The sequence below is a fragment of the Phaseolus vulgaris genome, chromosome 2, assembly GCF_051622355.1.
Source record: "Phaseolus vulgaris cultivar YP4 chromosome 2, ASM5162235v1, whole genome shotgun sequence".
In the NCBI taxonomy this organism is placed as follows: Eukaryota; Viridiplantae; Streptophyta; class Magnoliopsida; order Fabales; family Fabaceae; genus Phaseolus; species Phaseolus vulgaris.
In genome coordinates, this window is record NC_143499.1 from 25,069,002 (window position 1) to 25,086,286 (window position 17,285).

The following is a 17,285-nucleotide window of genomic DNA, read 5'->3' on the forward strand; positions in this document are numbered from 1 at the left end:
ATATATATATATATATATATATATCACTCACCTATATCTTGAAAGTCAAAGAAACAACCAATTTTTTTTTTTAAACAGAGTATAGGACTCTTGCTTCCACCACGTCCAATAGGTTGCTTATCTCATGCAATATCTTAAAATTCATAACATTCAACAATTTCTTGTAATAATCAATATGTTGTTCAAATTATTTTCAGTCAAGTTTTTCATTAATGTATATTGTGAGAGAAAAATTTCATCGGACCTCATCAAACTTTTTCCTATATGTAAAGGCCTTCAACCATCTAACACCCTAACCAAAATATTTCTCCTTCTACTTTTTATAATATTTGTTCCAAGTCAAGAATGCTTAATATATACTCCTAACTTGAGGAGGTCAGTCAAAATTATACACAAATTCGAATTTGATGGCACTAGATAATACACTTAAAATACATCAAGTCATTGGTATGAATGTTGATTTGACTTTGAAATGACATAGTATAATAAGAACCTGAAAGTGGAACAATCTCACAACTCAAAGAAAAGTACAAGTTTTGGCTTGAGACAAAAAATTTCATCACTATTTTGTGTTTGCTGGTGTGTCATTTTCGTGGCTTGGTTTTGAAGGTTTTAAAAACATCAAATATAACTTTATGCGTGATGAAAACAAAGGAAAAATCACTCAAAAATATATTAAAATGAGACATAGACTTTTTAATATGGGTGTACACAAGAATACGAAAATGGAACAATCACTATTTTAAGCCTTTAGAAAAATGGGTTAGGAGGGATCACAGGTTTTGCCTTGAAGTGTTAGGAAGACTACAAAGCAAGACTTTCGTGAATAGCAATTTTCACTCTCTAGTAGTTAAAATTTTTACAAAAAATGGTGTTATGGCTAGTGAGATTTTTCGACCTTGTTTTCACGCTCGTTTCTTATGATTTTTGAGAAAGATTTTGGTTAACTTTAGAGGAGCCATGAGGTAAAATAGTTAGTATTACGTGTTATAAGGACCAAGAAACAAATTTTTCAAGCCCAAGATATAATTTTTAGTCGTTAGGAAGTTTTTTAATAGCATTTTTGTGAGGACAATTTCTTCCTGCACCATATTACACTTTTAACCTGCACAGTATATTTTTTAAAATTTCCAAAATTACTCTTATTTTGAATTTGAAAATCTAGAATAATAAATATAATTCGAAACTCAAAAAATACATTCCAGATAAAAAAATTGAAGAATACAAAATTAAAAATTCTCTCTGAATAAAAAATTTTAGAATTCAAAAATATGTTTCAGAAATTTAAATCCAGAATACTTTTAAAAAAAAAGTTTTGAAAGTAATTTTTATCAACACCCTCTTTTTATTTAAAGTTATTTTTATATTTTTAGGAACATTTTTTTCATTTCAAATAGCAGATTGAGTGTATGCAAGAATTAAAATGGTGCAGAGAGAATTTGCCTTTTGTGAGTCCAAATTTTTCATCCTAGTTTTCGTGCAATTTAGTTCATGTTTTGGTTACCTTTTGGATGGTCCATGAACTAAATTTTTTTATTCTTTATGTTTTCAGAATCCAGAGATAAGAACTATTTGAAATGCATTTTATATTGCAAGATATGAGATTTTTAAGAAAATTGGCTATGACCAAAAGTTTTGGAAGTACGAAATCATACTCTTTTATGTTCTTGAGATTGTTTAGCTGTGTTATGAAAATCTATAAATAATAACCACCAGTCTTATATGATGTGTTATGCATTGAAATGTTTGATGATTTTGTGCATTGTAAAGTAAAATATGTGTAATACATATAATAGAAGACTTGTTATTATACTGAAACTTCTATTAAATAATGGAAACTTTTATGACAATTATTATTATTAAACACAGACTTGTTACTAAAAAAACTTCAAGAATTGAAATAAAAATGAATAAAATACAAAGAATAATAATAATTGGACTTTCTTTTCTTTTTCCAATGGAGAACTCTATAAAAAAACACTAAAAACCTAATGATAGAAGGTGGTCGAAAAGGAAAATATGTATATGTTGTGTATGGGGCATGATCAAAGCCATTCACTTCAGGCATCTAACTTCTTTGTTGTGTAGCAGGGGTTGATATAAGAGCAAGCAAAGCCAAAATTGCACTCAAAATTGCAAAAGTACCATTCTTCTTTCATGTGACCTCGACTAGGACAAAAGGGGTGAAAGAAAACTGCTGTGTACCACACTAGAGTCTGTCACACAGCCATAATATGTAGAAGAGTTTGATCTTCTGAAGAGTTTTTGTATTTGTTTTTTTCTTTTTTGTTTTAGGGTTGACTTCAGAGGCAGTGAAGTCAGGAACTGAAGACTCCTTAAGATAATAGCCACAAGAGGAATGTTGACCAGGCAGTGAGTGCTATGGCTGCAGCACTATATGTCCACAACAGAATAACTGAACACTCTTCATTTCCTACATCAAATAGCTGAGCCATGGTACCTGCGTGATAATTGCATTGAATTTTGTCAATGAGAAATCCATAGCTAATGAAAGATCAAGTAAAGGTACTTCAATTAAAAGCATGTGCATGGAATGGAATCTTTCACTTACTGATATTCATAGCCGGTGGCATGGCATACTGCATCACCAGCACATACTGAAACAAAGGATCAACTGGGAGTAAGCCAAAATTTGCTGCTGCTTTTACAATGAACAATCCAATCACAGGTAGTAGGAAAAGTCGGCCTATGATGATGCTGATGAGGGTCAATGGTTTGATAGTAGATGATTTCAAGCCTGCAATTTCAAGACAAGGTTGACTAAGTCATTTTTTGGACCATGAAATTGGTTAAAGAGTATGCTATGATATATATGGCAGCTAGTTTTTTTATACCTTGAGTGAGGTTACCACCCAGCAAAAGGGTGATGCAAGGAATGGTCCCATTCCTGAAAAACAATGAGTTCAATCAGATAACAACGTGGTTGGAATTGAACTGCAGAACAATTTGGTTTTATGAGCAAAGTCACGTACCCTAGTAATTGAAGAGAGTCTTGGATGACATGCAGTGGAGCATTGTCTCCTATTATTAGGTTTCTCAGCCATGCAACCGCACCGAAGAGGAAACCAAAAAACTGATGGTGCAAATAAGGAAGTAGGTGAATGTCAGAATACATTGAAGTAGTGCAAACTAGAGACCAAACCAAGAAACGAATCTAACAAAGGAAACAGAAAGGAAAGCAGAAGAAAAAGAAACTCACTGTTGCAATTGCTGGTGGTGACATGAGTTCTTCCAGAAACTGACTACTCACTTCCACTATTCTATGCCAGAGCGATTCGGTCTTCTTTGATACACTGGACTGACCTTGGTCTACAGGCTGAAAATTCACACCCCTTTTATTAACTATAGCTGTATTCGAGGATGTTTGATATAGATATGTGCTATATTATGCATGCTTTGATCAGGTATAAAGAAAATAATACATGCATACATTTGGATAGGATTATACTAATCGTTAATTTGTTACTTGATTAACCGTGTGGATAATCACTTTCATGTAGTTAAATAGATTCTCACATTTTTTATTAAACTGATGCCGAGTAAATGTAAACTATAATTTTCATTTTCAAAACCTTCCTTCGTACTAAAACAAGTATAGCAGGTTGTTGGTCTTACAATTTGGTTTTCAGTGTCACAAACATAGGTCGATGTCGGCACCTCTATTGAGTTTTGGCTGTCATTGTCCTTGAGAAGGAGAGTTTCTGCATTAGCATCAAACTCTTTGTTGGGAACCTTAATGATCTCAGCAGCCTCGAGTGCCTTAAATTTCAATGATCTGCTTTTTATAGTCTGAAAAGTGTAGGTCCAGATGAAGATGCCACCAAGCTACAATTAACATAACAAGACGAGATAATAAGATACACAACACAATATGCTACAAGCAAAATTTTAAAAGTAAAATAGAGGCCTCACCGCCATAGAGAAAGATGCATAGGAGAGTGCATTATTGCGGCAAACGTCACGTGCACCAAATGGTCCTCCCTTCTCATCACAGATAGCAGGGATGATTACAATAGGAAGGTTGCCCATATTTCCTGATCAAGAAGCATTCATGAAACAAGAACATTTTAGATGAAGTTCTTCTGATAAAATTATTAAGACACGGCTTAGAAGTAGTGGAAAAGGAAGTATTGGGGGATGGTGGCATAAATTTTACAGTGTATCAAGACATGCATTCATGTCTAAAGACACAGTCAATTTTTTCCACCTTCAGCTTCTCTATTCCTTCAAATTTTACTCTTGCTGAACATACTATAATTTTGATGCCATGATACCTGATGAACATGCAGCAATTATAAGACCTTCCACTTTCAGATTAGGCTTCAGTAATTTCACAAGTATCCATCCGATAATTCCTCCAATTAAGAAGGTAAGTCCAACGTTAACGGGCATAAACCACCTGCATGAAAGTTAAGCCGAACACAATCATGAAACATGCACAAAAATTCCATCAGTACTATCGGTGAAAAAAATATGTAACAAAATCAAAGTCTGTGTTATAATTATGAAGCTTATAGTTCTGACTCTGCCCCTAACAGAGGTTATTATATTCTAACAAAAATAAACAATGCAAACATGGTCATATGATCCGTATCCTTTTTTGAAAATGAGTGACGAAAAAGTGAACGTGCAATAATGTCACTTTCATAAAAATAAATACAGATGAATAAAGTTAGCAAAATTTAACACAAAATTTGACGGAAATCATAAAATTGCTTCATCTCTTTTATACAAAACTTGGCTCATAAAATTGATTGAAAAATATAGTTCTTGCATGTTTGACAAAAACTGTTTTCGTTCTGACCAGCATTTCTCTAAAACTGACTCAAAAACCATACAAAGTACTTGAGTTGAGAGTGGAAAACAAATCTATCTATCCGTACCATGATATCATATCTTCTAGTGAAACACTCTTGGCGAAACTGGCAAATATAAGTGAAGGAGTGAATATAAAGAAGACAATCTGCAAAACAGGAAAAAGAAAACACAACAAATGTTTGATAAGAACCATGCAGAATCTGTGCTGCATTTGTTGTCTATTAATGGAGGAACATTTAACAGGTGTATATTAGTACATTAACCATTACACATATGTTTAATATGACGTGCATATATATTATCTTACCTTGTTCAAAGCTTTCCGAATATCTGACGAAAGAAGATGGTCGAAATACCGAGTTGCCATCAAAGCTCCCAATGCACTGATAAGAAGGACTTGAATAATTGGCATAGAAGCCACCTCTAACAGTTCCACAAAACCCATCTTCCTTTGACCTTCTTGTGCTGATCTACTTCTTCTCTTTGCTTAATATTACTCTTGAACTCTTTTCTTAGTTTTATTCACCCCCTATATACATAGCATAGGAAACAGGAAAGAACAGACGAGTCATTAGATCCAGGACAAGAAAAGGAAAATGATGAAGCGTGACAGCAACCTATGATTAACTAGTGTTTTGAAGTGGGGCCAGTGCCTACAACCAATCTGTGAGTATCATACTCAATATATTTACTGGACTAACTAGTGAGTGTAGTTTTGGAAACTGTAATTGACCGTGGTTTAGGTTCTTCAAATTGTGAAAAGACTATTAGATGATCTAATATCACCAAATCAGTTTTTAAACGTATTCAAAAAAATTAACTAAAAAAATTAGTGAATGATTTCAAATCAGCTAGAAGTTCATAAATGTGCATGCCTTACTATATGTGATGTCATTGCCTGGCTCCACTGCACCACTGTCGTATTATGCAGATCACGGAGTGGGTGGTGCAGTGACAAACAGGATCACTGAACTCAATGAAATCTTTTATATGCACTAATAATGTAGTGACAGATTCCTACCACATCTCCAACTTGAATCCTTATTAAACATGCAGAGAAAGTGACTAAAAACTGTACTTTATAACTGGCATGAAGAAACATACTAGTCCCCACGTATTTAACTTTACACCATCGTTAATTTATTTATAACAACATAGTATATAAGACAATTTCCTTGTTTATGTTCAATAACTATTTTGGTAAAATTTTAATCTCTTAGAGTGAATAATGACACGAAAGAAGATAATCCTAGAGTTTCAATTCAATGTAGTTCAACTTTTTGGGAGAGTTTTTTTGAAAATTTTCCCACGTTAATGAATTCCCAGATCCTACCTCCCCGTGTGGATGGCTTTGTTCCGTGTTTGGCCTCCACGTTCCAACTTCAGCCCACCTTGCCGTTTTATCTCTATTATTATCTCCAGAAGTGAATGATTGATGACAACACAGCAAAACCAAGTCCAAAATCTATTTTAAAATTATTTTAATTGTTTAGTTTATTTATTACAGGTGGGATCACATCTTTTCTGATCAATGGTTCATTTGTTTTTAGCTGGTTCTTTATCATTGTTAGTCAAAAGTAGTAACTTTTAATCCAGTCAATTCAAATTTGGAATGAAGATATCATTACTTGTTTAGAATAATTGAAATTGCATAACTAGAGTACGTCTCTTTTGGTTATGGTAAGTTACCCGAGTCATACAGATATTTTGATGGTTGGTAAGTACATGTACTAATACTTTTAGCAAATGTATCCTATTTTAGCTGCTTTTTGTGTAGACATCTTATAAGAGTGATTCTCTTAAATTTGTTTGTGAGTAAACTTTAATTGGAAAGATGACTCAATGATATGATGTAAATAGTTTTAATCAGGAGACCTTTCAACTCTTTTTATAGGTGAGACTAATTAACTAATCATAATATTTTTTGAAAATTTGGAGTATTAGTTAAATACTTCTCTTAATTTTATTCATTGTTTACTGATAAAAAAAATAATACCAATAACTATAAACTTATTTGATTTCTTCCTTTTAAATTTATCTCTATCTTTAAAAATGTATTATATGAATAATAATCTATTTAAAATATTTTATAACCTAATAGATCATCGTCTAAGATATGACTCTACATATATCATAAATATACATCTTTATAAATAAAAGATGGAGAAAGAAATAAAAAAATAAAGAATATAATCAAATTAAAAAAAGTCAAATAAAACAATTATTTGAAACAAAAGAAAAAAAAAATTAAAGTTGATAACCCTCCTCCCAAAAAAGGAAATGATTATGAATTGTACCAAAGTTGACTCTATAGATAAATTATTAGGTTTCAGATTATTATATATTTAATAGATCTCCTTATGACATAAGATTGAATGTTAATTGTAGTTTTTATATGCTTAAAAAACATAAACGTATGTAAGCTTACAGTTATGGTTATGTCATTATAGATGGGGTCTGAAAAAGAAAATATGTGGTAAAAAATACATCTAAAACCTACAAATCCCATGATTTAGAAACAACCGACTAAACTTTGTTTCAGCAAAACATGTTTTCTTAGAAACCACGTGTCTGCAAAGTTGTAGTTGCAAAGTTGTGTTATAACTCTATCATCAGAGGTTTCGTAAGTACTTACACTTTTGCTCACATCTTTCCGAAAAAACAAGGGAGCACACTACACCTTAGCTGGAACGACAATACAGGGAAAAAGATGAAGCATAGAATAATTCCACTCACATCTGTAACGATAATATTTATTATTTGACAATTCTAAATATGGTGTACATTTTTTTAAGTTTGGGAGCCATATAAATAAGTTAAAATCTTTCCTGATAAAAAAAAAAGTAATATATAAATTGGTTGAAACACCCAAATGTTTCATTTAATTTTATTTCTTATAATTGATAAAAAAAAAGAACTTACACATTTACTCTTTGTTATCGTATTTTCAACCAACTTTCCTTATCTATCAGTGGCCTCTAAATATAATTTTGTTTTAAATGTTATTTTGATAAAGATAAAAATTAATGATTATTGTTGTAAACTATGAAAAATATATATAAATTTATGGGTCAAATGAAAAGAATATATTTCAATTCAAACTTCCTGTCAAGTTATATATGTGATCACTTTATCTCACATGAAATCTAATCCAATAATTATAATGACATTCATAAGTCAATCTCTAATTACTAAAAACCACCAATCAAATATGATTATTTTTTTATCTCTTTTTTATTTTAAAAATATTTACCACAATTATTTCTTTTATTACTGATTATACACCCTATCTTTGGGGTATATATATAGATGGAGAGAAAACACATAAAAATATTATATTAATATAAGTAGATTACTTTCTCTCTTATGTTTTTCCATTTTCATTGGGCAAACAAAACCCTTCATTTCATTATGAAAACAAAGTAATACAAAATCCTCATTTCATTTTAGAAAAAAAATACTAATGATGTTTAGTAGATGAGACGATAAATGAGAATAAATTAGTGTTTGAAACAGGAAAAAAAAGTTAGAAAATAATTCTTAAAATAGGGAGTCTCAATGTATTATTTCTGTTCATTTATTTCTATTGAAGAACTTAAAACTTGTAGTCATAGATATGTACGTGAAAAAATTTAGGTATAACTTTAAGATTTTAAAATATTTTCAATGGTGTTGATTTTTCTTATAATTATAAGTTAGAGTTTTAATGATTTCTCTGTGCATTAAAATGTAATTGAAATCTCAAACACCATTGATAAAGTTAGATTTACCTCCGATCTTAATGTGGTCATGGGATGAGGGAGACAAAGAGAAAGGAGGGACGCAAGGCTTCCCACCAAAATACTTTGGATGAGAACGATGCGTGTGCTCCGGTTGCTTCGGAATGATAGGAAATTCACAAACACATGTACCATATGATATGTACATGAAGGTGAAAGACAATATTTTAAAAAACCCGTTCACAACCACCAATATGAAAATCGGTTAAAAATCTCACATAATATTTATTTATTTATTTGTAACTAACTATAAATCTCACTTTATAAGAAATTAAGTTAGGTTTAAAGTTTATTTTTATAAAAGAAAATATTTTAAAACCTATGAATTTGTTCAAGAGTTATGTGAAATTGTGAGTTAAGAAGGATGAACCTAAATGGTTTTCGCTATTCTCACCCTAACTCAATTAACATATCTAAACAAAAATCAACATCAAATATAAAATACGTAAGAAACAGTATCTATAGGGTTATTATTCTATATACATACATTTGTACGTATTGACACATGCATATATAGGTATAAATGCAACACACAAGCGTCCCCAAAGAACATCTCAGCAGCCAAAAAGTTTCCGACGAAACGGATTTTCTTTTACGAATATGATGATTATAGAAATCATCTGAAAAGGAAAACTAAATGTAAAGCTATAGGTCTTGAAATTGAGAAGGGAAAGCAAATAAAATCAGATTTTGAAACAGTGATTGATTCGAGTAACTAATGCATTTGAAACGAAAACATGCTTTGTGAGTGGAAAATTACAGTTGAAATGAATGATCAGAGAAAGAAGAAATTCAAACCTGGAGTTACAGAAATATTCAGCAAAAGAACAGCAAGGAGAAGTGAGTTGAGAAGGAGAGAAGATATTTGCCTCAGAAGATTGAGTTTCATATATATATATATATATATATATATATATATATATATATATATATATATATATATATATATATATATATATATATATATTGACAAATAGAGAAAGAGATATTGTTCTTTATCTCCTCCAACTTTGACCAAGTTAACAAGTCAATAACCAAATTCAATTTTATCATTCTATGTATTATTTCGGGGATATAGTTATATATATCATCTACTCATTAACACCTAGGCCTAAATGATTTTCTTTATTATTTATTTCTTTCTATAAAAAATAATCTACTCATTTATTAATACATTCATTATTTTAACGTTTATCGAATATAATTTAGAACTTGGACTATATATGTTAACCTTTTCTTTTCATTCCTATATTGTATGTTACATGCCAAGTAATAATTAATAATATAATTTTAATCAAATGTGTTACAGTGAGCAATTGATATTTTCAATTAAAGAATTTGTTAATTACACAGCTTTTTTTTTTTTAAAAAAAAAAAGGTATTTTGAAATTAATCAGAATAATAACCTGTCAGTATACTCTCTTGTACAAGTGGATATATTATTTCAAACTTATTGAATACATTTACATCTTTATACCTAATTGTTTTTTTAAGAAAGAATATTTGACAAGTTACAGCCAGATATTTAATGATAGTTGTAGATAAATTTCTTAGGATATATACTTCTTTTGAAAAGCAAGTAATTATATGTTAACAAATCTCTTTAATTAAATATTGAGTAATTTTTAATCAAATGTCAAGTAATTATATAACTTATCCCAAAAACAAAGACTAATCATTGAGAAGAAAAAAGTAATATTGTCAAGGATCTTAGAGTGCATATAAAGTGGGTAAATTCCCTTTAAACATAGTTTAATAATCTATATCATCAAAGTAACATCACCAAAAATAAATCTTTCAAACAGAAATACGTGTAATTACTATTATGTCTACCAACATTAATTAATTAACTAATCTTAATAATAATCGTTGAACCACTTAAAAGGCTATTAAATTATGTTATAATCAATCATATCTACCTTGGAAACAATATCTATCAAAATAGATCTCAAATCTTATCTTTTTAATTTTTGCTAATTGATATGAAATGAACGTCTTGTTATTTGACTTCGTGATCATATGATCTCACACTATGTTATGAAATTAACTTAAAAGTTTGTGAAAAATGTTTACTATATATTTTTTCTATTGTTTTATAATAATAGTTTAAATTTGTTTCACTCAAGAAAAAAACATTTATTTTTTATTTTTAATGTCATTTCACATATTAATTTCTTTCGTTCCAAGATCGAGTCATTAGCTTCCTACCCAATATATAAACAAATTATTATAGAAATCTTGTTTGAAAGCATAATAATCTGTGAATAGTATATGATGTGGCAGAAGTCGTGCCAAGTTGACACGACTTCTGTATGACAGGGCAGAAGTCGTGTCAAGTTGATATGATTTCAGTATGACGGGGCAGAAGTTGTGCCAAGTTGGTACGACTTTAGTATGACATAGCAGAAGTCGTGCCTAATTGGTACGACTTCTGCATATGAAGTCGTCCCAATTAGGCACGACTTGCCTAAATTTATAATTTTTTTTAAACAGACATCATTTTGGTAAAAACCAAAAAAAATAATCCCATCATAGTCAATAAACCATTCAACGTTGCTTGCTATTTAATAAATTCAACTTTAAACAAAAACATAGCTTAAAATGAGAATTACAACATTCGACTGGTATTAATTATTGAGCCACCAAACTTTGCTACGTTATAATCAAGCTCATCACATTGATTTTGCAGAGAAAACTTTATTTGGAGCATAAATGAGTTTTTTTATAATAACTTTCAGAAGAAAATAAAATAAATATTTTAGATAACTTAAAATTAAGTTATGTATAAATTGAAAAGTAAAATTTATATAAGAATTTTTTTATATATTAACCTATGTATAAATATAAATGCATATAAGTTAATACTAACTTTTATATATATATATATATATATATATATATAAGTTAGCTTAAAATTTAATTTGTGCAACAATTCATTCCATATGAGAGAAAAGTTATCTAAAAAAATAATTTAGTTTTATCTCTTTTTATTTAACTATCTAGTTATTTTAACTTTTTTTTAAATTCAAACATGGTCGTCATTATTGCATGTTTTTTAAAATGTATATGATCAATATTAACTATGACATAACTTGTCATGATCAATATGTCAACATAATTTCATTTGTCATCATCATATAATCATCATATAAATTGCTGATAAAAAAAATCATATAAATTAATAAATAACGATAGTGCTAGAACAAAGTTGATATTATTCTATAAATAAACTTAAGAGTTACTTTTAAAATTTAAGGTTAAATAAGTCTTTGTCATCTTTAAAATTTTTCCCGTATTAAATTTGATATATTTTTAATATTCAACATTTAATAAATACTTTTAATTTGCTCAATGAAGTAGTTTTGTTATTCTTGCGTTAACATATAGCACATATAATAATTTTAGTAGCAAATGTACATATATATTAGCATTTGACATAGTAAAAATAGCATTTTAATAACTATTAGAATCAACATATTTATCAAATGTTTGACATAAAAGATAATGATTTTTTTAAGATATCGATACAAATCAATTTTGAAGTTACCAACAACCTATTTAACCCTAAAAATAATATTACTATTTACTGATAAACAAAAAGTATCAAGCAAGAAGATTTCATTTATTAATACAGTGTTGCCTAACGAAAATATTAAACCGTTGGTAAAAAGATTGTTTGTCTATAGTAATAGTGATGTACATAGTAATATTACATTATATTTAAATGTATATACTAATTTTATATTAAAAACTATTTAATCAATACAACGTTTAAGTATAAATTGTTAATATTTTTACTAATAGTTCAATTTTGTTTAGACCAAATTATGCCAATAAAGGGCAAATCAAAGCAAAGTTGTAAATTTTGCATAAATTTATGCGTGAGTTTTACAAAGAAGCATGCATGGTAGTGCTTAAAACAGAGCCAATACATTTTTTGAGCTTATTACAAAATAAAATGGTTTTGCAAAATTGCATATATATTTATTTTAATTTTAATTTTTTTAAAATTTATAGTGTTTTTAACAAATATTGAAGATTTCACATTAATTTAAAGTATAATTAAATAATAATAATAATATATAAGAGTAAATCTTGTCTTACCAAATCTCTGTCCGGTTTAGGTCACCTTAAAATATATTTTCTTTATTTACAATTGCATAAGTTAGTATCACTATTTTTAGAATGTTTTTTTCCTAATCGATTAGTTAAATATAATGTCTGTTTCTTTGACACAATTATCAAACGTATTTTATATATTTATATATGAAAGAAGAAAATTTGGAATGAACAACAACACTTGCATGTGTTTTGGCACAATTTTGTGGGCATTGGGATGTTTCAGTGTATCTGTCAGCATCTCCATTCCAATAAGTGAGGTTGTTATTTTCTGATTTGGCTTTCCTAATTGTTTACAGTAAATATTGATGGCCGTTGACATTGATTCATGCATCAACTTTGTCTCTCTGATTCTTATGGGGACGTTATCACCCATCAATGTAACAGAGAGGTAACTTACCAATTATTTCTCTCTTCAGTATATATATATATATATATGGAAAATGTTACTATTGTCAAATTCTGCTATGGATTGATAAATAGGATTCTGTGGCAAATTTCTCAGGAAGTAGTTATTAATTTGAAAGAAAAATATGCAGATTACTTCTTTAGAATCTGTGTATAACTTAATTTAAAAACTAATGACAAATTATTTCACTTTACTTGTATTTTTTAAAAGTGTATATGAAAAATTTCATCGGAAAAAAAAAATAATAAGCATTTAAAAGAACTGCATATTAGTTTCATGAAAATTCCCATAAATACTGTCAAATGCTTCAAATGTTAATAATAATACAAGTTTCCGAAGCAATCCACAATGAATTATTGGTATAAATTGTCATCGTCACACAACCAGTTGTGAACATAATGATAACTCAAATATATACTTTTGCTGGAATCAACTTGTGACAACTGCATACATTAATATATTCAATTATGCAGAAGCAAGTTATGGTCATCACTTCACAACGACAATCTGTTTATACTTTATAATTCTTATTTATCAGGATAAACCAGAGTTTCCGCTAGATATATCTTATACTTGAACAATGAACCATTATAAAATGAAATAGTTGAAATATGATAAGCAAATTTAACTCCTAAAACTTAAATCCAATAACCAAAGTGAATATTTTGTGCTCAAATATCGTCAAATGATTATTGTACGTAAGGTTCCATTTCCTCAGTGTTCGCTGCCAATTCATCTGGGTCTCCTCCATCTGACTTCAACTCTGCAGAAACACTATCTATGGCAGAATTCAGCTGCGCTATTTTCTCAGTCATCACCTTGCGAGTCTTCTGTTTTTATCACTCATAAAAGAAAATAACAGGAATTTAACTATATTAGTTTGTATGACAAAAAGAGAGGATAAGTTAATTGATCAGGTGCAATTGTCACATGTTCTTTTTCATTAATAAATGCATATGAGAAAGTTTGATACGATCAATAACAATATCCAACCACACACCAAAATTTCGCAGGCATGTTAGTGAGTCACTTTCTTCCCCAAAAGATGTCTCCCATTCCACAACACAACCACTATAGAAGCACTTACATTGTAGCTCAGAAATGCACATCCCTCGGCCCCCTCGCCCCCCTCTTTTTGCCTGATGTGGTTTCATACAATATTTTTAATTTCTGATATATTCCATTATTTATAAGGATTTACCTTCACTACTTGCATAATACACATAGATGACTGTAAATAAGTTATATTAACAATGAATTTAGCTTATTATATTGTGCTTTTTATGTCAATGTGACAGTCTTACAAATATTTACTTATGTGCAAGTACTGTCCTCGGTCATTCAGATTTTCTGGTTTCATCACTACTCATATTTTGGGTCATTGATTTCAATTGTTGGATAAAACTCATGAGGCTGTACAAGGCACCAATTTTTGGTAATGTTTTTCCTTTTTGTGTTGGAGGTGGGAGGAGTGAATTTCGTATACTAAATATAGGTTATTCCACTTTAATAAACATTCAGGCACACTCAATGACCAGAATGATAAACTTTCAAGTAAAGAGTCACTGCGGGGAAATTTTCTGACCTCCAAAGCTTTCTCTTCATCGTACACAAATTTTGGAAGTTTCCTCATCAAGTTTTTACGGTCTGCTCCAGCTATTACCCTGCTTATCTGCAGTCAAAGATAATCTCTTTACACTCAGTAAACAATCTTTCAAGTTAAAAAATCGACATATGTACATATCAGACCATTGCAAACAATTGCAGTCCATAAACCAGATAGAACAAGTTCTAAAATCTAGTAAATTTGTCCTTTTTTTCTTTCCAAGTGCCTTTGGAAAGAAACCCTAACACAACAATTGTTGAAAAGCAACATATATTTGATGATTCCAAATAGAGCTGACATAAATAGATGCATATTGAAATTTAATACACCCATATATAATGAGGGGAACTATCTTGCGCCTTAAGAAGAAAAGAATGATGGAAATTAAGTAATACAGAATTCAATGTGTAAATGATTTGTAATGATTATATTCAAATCTGATTTGAGCAAAACTACCTGTAAGAAAAGAGACCTGCCCAGACACATGAAAAGCAAAGAGTTAAAAACGGACAAAGTTGGTTCTGCACATACCTGAGGTGCATAAAGACAACCCAATGCTCCTACAATTACTCCTCCTAATATAAAACCACCAACAAAAATACTTCCACCACTTGATCTTCCACCATCACCACTGTTCTAGCAGAGAGATTAGAAACACTACGAAGTTAACATAATGCCAAAAGGTACCAACTTGTTTAAATTATGCTGCCAATATTTTAGACAAGCAAATGAATTAAATGTAAGATACAGTTGATGATCACAACACTATTTAATTAGAAACACAAAATGAAACAACAAGAATAGCTGGAGCTTAATAATATTTGTGATACTCACGATATAGTCAACTGCTTTTACTGTTTGTGGTTTTTACTTGGTTCATTACTCGGTTATATAAGGACGTGCAAATAGGAGACAGTTTCTTATTATCGACCAGTCATCCATGATAAGGTGGATCAGATATAGCTTTCTGTTTTATATATCGTAAGGTTATTAAGATAACTGTTGTAGTTTTCCAGTTTTTAGAAATAGCATTCTCTTTGAAAATCCGTATGGCTATTGTTTTATTTTAACAGCCGAAACTATACTCTAGCCTTGTATTAAACAGTAATGTAACTCCCACCCCACAAAAAAGAATGCACAAGAAGGTTAAGTCCTCCTACCCAGCTCGAATAACAAGTGGCTGGTTACGTGATGTTTTAGCTCTAAAAGAGGAACCTGGAAAGTGTTCACCAGAGCTGATTTTCAACAAGCATTTCTCCATCGGCATCAATGAGGAACCTGATATTAATCCAAGTATTAGATTTCTGGAAAATAACTAAAAAAAGGGGTGTTGTTGGATATGTTGAACTTTAAAAAGTTACCATTCATAATTACAGTAGCAAGGATCAAACACCATCCTTTATCCCATGAATTTTGCTCAAAGGTGTTTTCATTAAGATATTTGCCACACGTACAGATATATAAAAGTCTCTAAAACCTGTAATGATAAAAAGACCCATATACTTTACCCAACACTGCATCTCCTGACATCACAATTATGTTCTCCAAAATTATATTAACATTGTAAACAGACTTCAACACAACTACAAAAGGCAAAATAAAACAAAGAGCAAATATAATCTGATCTTTGAAATAGGTTAGTTGTATTGTTTTGGTTTTTCAAGATTTTCTTATACACAAATTGGTCATGAAAATGTTAGCTTGCTAACAAGTTCACTGTACCAATGTCATAAACTTGCTAACAAGTTCATATCTTTAGGGATCAATTTGTACTTATGGAAACTTTTGGGGCCCAAAACAACACGATCACACACAAGTAGCATGTTTGGCAGCCCAAGTATATATTTCTCTAGACAAAACATAGAAAAAGAAGGCAGCAGGCATGTACCATCCACCTCCTCAAAATGAAATATACGTTCAATATGCTATAGTAGGTTGGACTGAAGAATGACAATGTCTATAGGCATACACAATAATCAAGTTTAGTTCACATTCTCATCTTCCACATGTTCATTTCACCCCCAAACAAACTTCCCCACTATCTGGAACCAAACACCAAAGTCACACGCAATCAAAACCATTCCAAAAACACGTATCTCCTCGATTTTCAAAGGACCCAACAAAAAAAAAAGGGACTTACGGAATATCCGAGAATTACAAAATACACAAGCACAAATAAACATAAGCGGCAAACTTGATATAGTGAACTACGTCAGAAAAATCTAAGGGAGAATAGTGGAAAGTGCAACTGAGAAAAAAAATGTAAGGAAGAAAGGGAACAGTTTTTCACTTTAGAAAGGTGCCCTTTTGGTATGAAAATGATAACGATGAGGGTGATGGATGAAATGACCTGAGAGAAAGTGGGTTTTAGGATTCTTGGGCACAGCGATGAAGCTTGATAGAGTAGCCATTCCTACGAAGCCAAAATAAAAAACTTGCTTCTTCCCTCCTTTCCTCTGTTGTTATTTTTGTTAGTTTGCTTGTCCTAGGAACTATAAGGGAAACAGATCCTAGTACTTCTCTTGCTTCGATA

The 17,285-nt window shown here is 30.3% G+C and overlaps 2 protein-coding genes across 7 annotated transcripts; both read right to left on the reverse strand.

The window, feature by feature from the left end:
- Window positions 1–1,801: 1,801 nt before the first annotated feature.
- On the reverse strand, window positions 1,802–9,541 carry LOC137811044 (protein PIN-LIKES 7). 5 transcript variants are annotated; one of them, XM_068612611.2, is made up of 12 exons: window positions 9,417–9,521; window positions 6,173–6,245; window positions 5,147–5,368; window positions 4,905–4,984; window positions 4,296–4,420; window positions 3,934–4,055; window positions 3,637–3,846; window positions 3,221–3,337; window positions 2,994–3,094; window positions 2,856–2,908; window positions 2,573–2,758; window positions 1,802–2,461 (listed from the first exon to the last, which is right to left on the reverse strand). In XM_068612611.2, exons 3-12 carry the CDS (start codon window positions 5,282–5,284, stop codon window positions 2,337–2,339), a joined length of 1,257 nt encoding a protein of 418 aa, XP_068468712.1. In that variant the 5' UTR covers window positions 5,285–5,368; window positions 6,173–6,245; window positions 9,417–9,521; the 3' UTR covers window positions 1,802–2,336. The 5 variants fall into 5 exon arrangements, with proteins under 5 accessions (XP_068468712.1, XP_068468713.1, XP_068468711.1 ...); XM_068612612.2 differs by having other exon boundaries at window positions 6,173–6,304; window positions 9,417–9,481; XM_068612610.2 differs by lacking the exon at window positions 6,173–6,245 and having other exon boundaries at window positions 9,417–9,541.
- A 4,098-nt stretch (window positions 9,542–13,639) lies between these two features.
- On the reverse strand, window positions 13,640–17,285 carry LOC137811045 (uncharacterized). Of its 2 annotated transcripts, none has more exons than XM_068612613.2 (5): window positions 17,103–17,285; window positions 15,913–16,030; window positions 15,284–15,383; window positions 14,732–14,818; window positions 13,640–13,976 (listed from the first exon to the last, which is right to left on the reverse strand). In XM_068612613.2, the coding sequence occupies exons 1-5, from the start codon at window positions 17,161–17,163 to the stop codon at window positions 13,836–13,838; spliced, it is 507 nt and encodes a 168-aa protein (XP_068468714.2). In that variant the 5' UTR covers window positions 17,164–17,285; the 3' UTR covers window positions 13,640–13,835. The 2 variants fall into 2 exon arrangements, with proteins under 2 accessions (XP_068468714.2, XP_090154547.1); XM_090298421.1 differs by lacking the exon at window positions 17,103–17,285 and adding an exon at window positions 16,114–16,275.